The following is a 6,108-nucleotide window of genomic DNA, read 5'->3' as shown; positions in this document are numbered from 1 at the left end:
TTTGAGCTGTTGTGTCATTATGGAATAGTCTGTTATAACCATGATATATATATACCAGTATATATGATATGATAACCATGATATGATATATACCAGTATATATACACAGTATATATACACACTGTGTATATATACTGGTCACTTTATCAGAATTCCCTTCTTTTAATATCCACCTAGAGTTTATTAATGTCCATTTATTATGCTATATATTATGCTATATATATTGTTGGCCATCCTCAACCCTTCAACAGCAACTTTCCTTCAATATATATCAATGTTCATTGTATATTTATCAAAGTTCATTAAATATTTCCTGTTTGGCTTGCCATAATGCTCTATAATGCATAATGATGCTCAGTTTATAATTAGATAAACCATTTCTGTCCAGCATGTCCTAAGACAAGGTTGTTGACCTACAAACTATAAGCATATTGAAATTAAATGCAATTTTATGTTGACATAGCAAAGTCCATACATACTTATATGTTCTGTTATTTATTATCAATTATTAAATTGGATGTAAATGTGTAGCACAATTAAATGAAGTTTGTACAACTCATTAGAGTGTATTCAGTGTTTGTTTTCATTTCACACTTCCAATATTTTTAGATCATTCTCGAAGTAGTCTTTCTTTTTTTAGGTATTCTGAGTGAACTTTAGACAACTTCTTAGACTATCATGTCTGCCACATGAGACATTTGCATAGAGGCTTTCACCCATGTGAAGGTGATAAACAGATGTTTCCTGATGAAAAGAGAAGTTTAAACAGAAGAAAGAAGAGAAAGAGATGATATGGAGCTCCCATCATTGGTTTCACATGTTTTCACAGGTTTCACATCACTTGGATAGTATATTTCCTTAAAGACATATGTTATTCAAACCTGCAGAACACCTGTGTTTTCGTTACTATGTACTCTGCTAGGCTGCAGCAACTTAGTCCAATCAATACCACGCATTAGCTGTTTCAGTAAGATGATGAAAACATTAATGTTAACACATAACAACAACACACGTCAGCGAACAATTGTTTGAGATCATTAGGCTGTAGTTCCTGGGTGTGCCACTCAAGAAACGGTCTTGTAGTATAAGCTTATTGTTTTGCAAATGCATCATTGCATTCAAGATTCCCTTGAGTGACCAGTGCTGTAATATTAACTGTTTTTTTAAAGGGAGGAGTGGGGGAGCACCTTCATGTAGCTAATGTCACCCATAACAGCACCCATCAATGCTTCAGTGCTTTTGAGGACATGAGAGTGCCTCTGAGCATCAGTCAGGTTCATCACACAGAAGAGATCGACAGCATAGCCATCGTCAATGGGTTTGGTAAGTTATTACTCATTTAGTACAGCTGTGGTTTATTAAAAGCTACTTCTGAATAAAAACAAGACATAGGTGTATATATCCTGAGACATCATCCATGTCTGCATGTTCAAAATGTAGGTAATGATTAGAAGGTGGAACTTGATTCTCGTTAGCATGTAGCATGTAGGTGTGCTCTTCCTAACCCTGTTATAGCTATTTTTAACTGTTTCTTTATAAACAATCTTACTTGTACAAACCAGTTATTACATTGGACTGACATTTTACCTACTGCACACTCAAATGTAAAAGTACCAGAAAAGGGTTCTTTGGAGCGATGCCACAGAAGAACCTCTTTTGGATCCCTAAAAACCTTTCAATAGATGTTTTTTTTTTAAAAATTAGTTTTGCTAATTGGGCTGTGAGAAGGTGAAGAATCTTTTCTGAAGTTTAAAGGACCTGCAAACACTGCGAATATTCTTTACAAGCATTTCTTAATTCTGCTTCTGGTGATCTACAGCCCTGCGCAGTTTCAACTATTCTTCAGCCCAACACACCTGATCCAACTCATGAAGCTCACACTTGATGAGCCAGTTCAAGTGTGTTCAGTCTGTTCTGTAAGATTTTCCTATAATAGTATGTTCAATCGAGAATCATTAAAGAACATTTACTTTTAAGAATGTAAATGGATGATGTACCATTGTGGTGCTAAACACTGGCCCTCAACTTTGAAGACATGAAAACAAGCTCAAAATAAGAGTAAACTACAGTTAATTAATGTCTGTGTATTCCTTGTTTCATTCCTAACAGTGCACTTAATTTTATAAATGAAAAAAATGTATATATTTATATCGCTTTTCAGTTTTTGACCTAATTTGTAAAAAATACCTACTATCCCTTATATTGTGTGTAAATTTCATGATGAATGGACCAAAGGAAATGGCCCAAAATTACTTGGCAAAATGTCTGGTTCCACTGACTTACATTAAAAGGAAAGTATGTTTTTTTCATTCTCCTGTAAAGTTACCGTTTTGGTCCGACAGCAGTGTATATATATATATATATATATATATATATATATATATATATATATATATATATATATGTGTGTGTGTGTGTGTGTGTGTTTGTGTGTGTGTGCGTGTGTGTGTGTGTGTGTGTACCTATTATATATATATATATATATATATATATATATATATATAGTATGTTTGCTGTATGTAATATATACACACACACACACACACACACACACACACACACACACACACACACACGTTACAAAAACTTTTTTGTTATTTTTAAAAAAGGACAGTACATGCATCTTATATGGATATCTCAAAAGGTGAAAGACTAACTTTGAGAAGTTTTAGAAGTTCTTAAAAAGATGTGTTAATTAACTATTTATAAAACATGAAACATGAAATAACATAAGAGCATTATTGCAATTTTCTACATAGTGCCACTTTACATATACATAAACATAGACATATATACATATAAACCTAGCTGTCCAAAAAATGTTCTATTCTTCTGATGGTTTTTTAAATTACATATCAACATTTGTACCCTGTTTGCTGTTGTACTGGAACATCCCCATTTCCAAGAAAGCTGTGCAAAACGTAAATAGAAACAAAATTCAATTTTGTTACATCCATGTCAGATGTAAAAGAGGAAAATATGAGTCTCTGCGCTTCTATAAAATGGTTAACAGTTCTCAGATATGATCGACTCTTTGCTTTCAGCACAATTCACGCCCACAGCTGTACCCTGGAGACATTATCGAATTCCCTCGAAACAAGTATTTCTCCCATTTTGGAGTCTTCTATGGAGAGAGGGATGGAGTTCCTTATGTTGCACATTTGACATGCAGGGGTAAGTGGTACAGACACACATACACTCATACACATACATATACACTCACCGGCCACTTTATTAGGTTCAATTTGTTCAATTGCTTAACACAAATAGCTAATCAGCCAATCACATGGCCGCAACTCAATGCATTTAGGCATGTAGTGGTGGTCAAGACAACTTGCTGAAGTGCAGACTGAGCATCAGAATGTGGAAGAAAGTTGATTTAAGGGACTATGAACATGGCGTGGTTGTTGGTGCCACACGGGTTGGTGTGAATATTTCAGAAACTGTTGATCTACTGGGATTTTCACACACAACCATCTCTAGGGTTTACAGAGAATGATCCAAAAAAGAGAAAATACCCAGTGAGCGACAGTTGGGTGGACAAAAATGTCTTGTTAATGTGAGAGGTCAGAGGAGAATGGGCAGACTGGTTCAGGATGATAGAAAGGCAACAGTAATCAAATAACCAACCAAAATCTCTGAGGAATGTTTTCATCACCTTGATGAAAGTATGCCATGAAGAATAAGGCAGTTCTGAAGGCAAAAGAGGGTCCAACCTTTTACTAGCAAGGTGTACCTAATATAGTGGCCGGGGAGTGTACATATACAGTTCTTTTGGTACACCTCTTTGTAGCTATTCTCACTGGCCATTTTATCAGAAACACTAAGCATCCACACTGTAGGATCAAAGTTACTGACTGTAGCTCATCCGTTGCTGATTAAATGGAAATGAACCACCACAGGACCACAGCTGACTAGATATGATTTGTGGTAGATCATGGTGGACCATTCTCAGCTCAGCAGTGACAGTACTAAACTTTGCTATCTTTCAAACATCCTTTAGACTCGGACACAAAACTCCTGCTCTTCGGTCGAGCTTTGAACTCTGCTGTAAAGCTGGACCCACTTGACGTAGTTGGGAAAAAATATAAAGTGAATAATTACCTGGATGATAAACACCCTCCTCGAGACTTCTACTCCCACATCAAGCCTGAGATTGAAGACGTGATGACTAAAACCATCACCTTCGATATCCTGTTTCACAACAGTGAACATCAAGCAACACTGTTACGCTACGGGGTCAAAAAGTCAGAGCAAGTGAGTCATGAATTTTTTGTGACTTTAGTAAGAATGTTTGCTTTATTTAATACCATGCACAAAAATTCAGATACTGCCATGGAAATGAACATAAGCAGGCCTACTGTCACTAGATGGTCTCAGTTTGATAAAATGCCAGACAAGATGGACAGCTGCTCATTAGAAATGAAAAAGTAATTATTGTTATTAATTATTTTCTTTCAGATTGAAAAAGTCTATGCGAAGGTAGTTCCCACCTGGCGTCAACCGTTTGAGAAGAAAAGGTTTTGATTCAGAAGTTTATCTTGATCTGGACCTTTACAGAGATGATCTTTACAGGACGACTGACTTCTCTTTTTCTGTATTACATTTACAATTGTGTACCATTCACATCATATAGACGTATCAACAATGTAAGCTATTCTCAATTGTAAAGTCAGAACAACAAGGGGAACATGTAGAGTAGATTCTTCAATTTTTTTCATACCTTTTCTACTTGGACTCTCACACTAGTCAGTTACTCAGTATCTCCACTTGGGGTCACAATTGACACATTTAATGTTGTTCTGAGGGAGCATTTCACACCAAGGCCACCATTTACTAAAAGAGTTCATACTGTGGAGCTTGGAGGAAGTGACTTACAAATTTATTTTCAACACTGAAACTGGAGAAAACAAGTCAGCAGGACTAGTGGTTGCTTCACTTTGGGAACAGAAAGCAAAATGTTGGTAAAAACCCTGTCTAACTTTGAAAAGGTGAAAAAGGAAATATGAGAAAAAGAGTACTTCATGGTTACCTAAGAAATGTATATATACTTTTTAAGCGTAGTATTTGCCTTCCTATCCCACATTACCAAGTCACATGACTTTTGATTCACTAGCAGTTTGTGTAAAGAAAGGTTAAAGCTGCCATGACAGTTAAATATTACATATTAAATGATCACTTTTGCATGGAATCCTCTCTTAAACATTTAAGATATAGTTTATTAATAAGACCTTCAATATCTTCTTCCACCTTATATATTATAGTTACTTACAGTTGCATATTGTCTCCACTAAAAATTTCAAATGATAAAAATAAATAAATAAAAAACCAAAAACATGGAGTTGCACTGTTTTGGTCTGACGGTCACAATATTATTATACTGTAGTTATGCAGAAGTTTTCTCACGTATAAAATCTGCACAGTGAAGCAAAAATGTTCATCCTTATTCTCTTTCTAGAGTCATATTTAAAGGGCCTTAAGATATTTTATCTTTACGCTTAAACAAAGGCAGAGATCTTACTCAGATTACAGGATCCACACCTCTGCTGATGTTCCACTGAAGATGTAATACTCTGCAGTTAGTTTGCCTTTGTTTTCCTTTAGTTCATTGTACACAGCACAGACATTGTAAATACTTTATTGTGAAAAAAAATGAGAGGTCATTTTCCTCTGAGATTAAAAAACAAATTCAGTCACCTGATCAAGCTGCTCAATCAGGTGGCAAGTAATGGAAATAATATTTCATCACTGCTGCATGTATGCACCAAAAAGTATATGTATAAAGGTAATTTTGCATTTTAATCTTTATTATTTTAGATTTGAAAGCAAAACAAGAAATTTTGAAACCACATATTACCAATGCATCCAAACACTTAACGTCCAAACTAAATCAGCAATAATAGTGAACACTGACATAGAAATGATTGCAAAATGTAACTTACTTTATTCATCCATTCAATCTGTATAAACAAAGCAGTGCATCTGTATCTTCACAAAGTAAATCAGTATATAACTGAGGCTTACTTTTGAAACCACTAATCAACAAGCAAAAACAAAGACACATAAAGCATTTGATCTAGTGCAACAAGCACAAAATCTGGACAGGTT

General features: G+C 35.1%; 1 protein-coding gene across 1 annotated transcript; it reads left to right on the top strand.

The window, feature by feature from the left end:
• Positions 1–1,174: 1,174 nt before the first annotated feature.
• On the top strand, positions 1,175–5,337 carry plaat1l (phospholipase A and acyltransferase 1-like). The gene is made up of 4 exons (XM_017721416.2): positions 1,175–1,323; positions 3,045–3,174; positions 4,004–4,257; positions 4,462–5,337. The coding sequence occupies exons 1-4, from the start codon at positions 1,315–1,317 to the stop codon at positions 4,525–4,527; spliced, it is 459 nt and encodes a 152-aa protein (XP_017576905.1). The 5' UTR covers positions 1,175–1,314; the 3' UTR covers positions 4,528–5,337.
• Positions 5,338–6,108: the final 771 nt, after the last annotated feature.

This window comes from Pygocentrus nattereri, chromosome 10 (genome assembly GCF_015220715.1).
Source record: "Pygocentrus nattereri isolate fPygNat1 chromosome 10, fPygNat1.pri, whole genome shotgun sequence".
Taxonomy (NCBI): Eukaryota; Metazoa; Chordata; class Actinopteri; order Characiformes; family Serrasalmidae; genus Pygocentrus; species Pygocentrus nattereri.
This window is presented reverse-complemented; position numbering and strand designations above follow the sequence as displayed.

Coding starts and splice junctions, on each gene's coding strand:
- plaat1l (XM_017721416.2), top strand. Junction 3,175..4,003: donor TGCACATTTGACATGCAGGG/GTAAGTGGTACA, acceptor AACATCCTTTAG/ACTCGGACACAAAACTCCTG. Junction 4,258..4,461: donor GGGTCAAAAAGTCAGAGCAA/GTGAGTCATGAA, acceptor ATTTTCTTTCAG/ATTGAAAAAGTCTATGCGAA.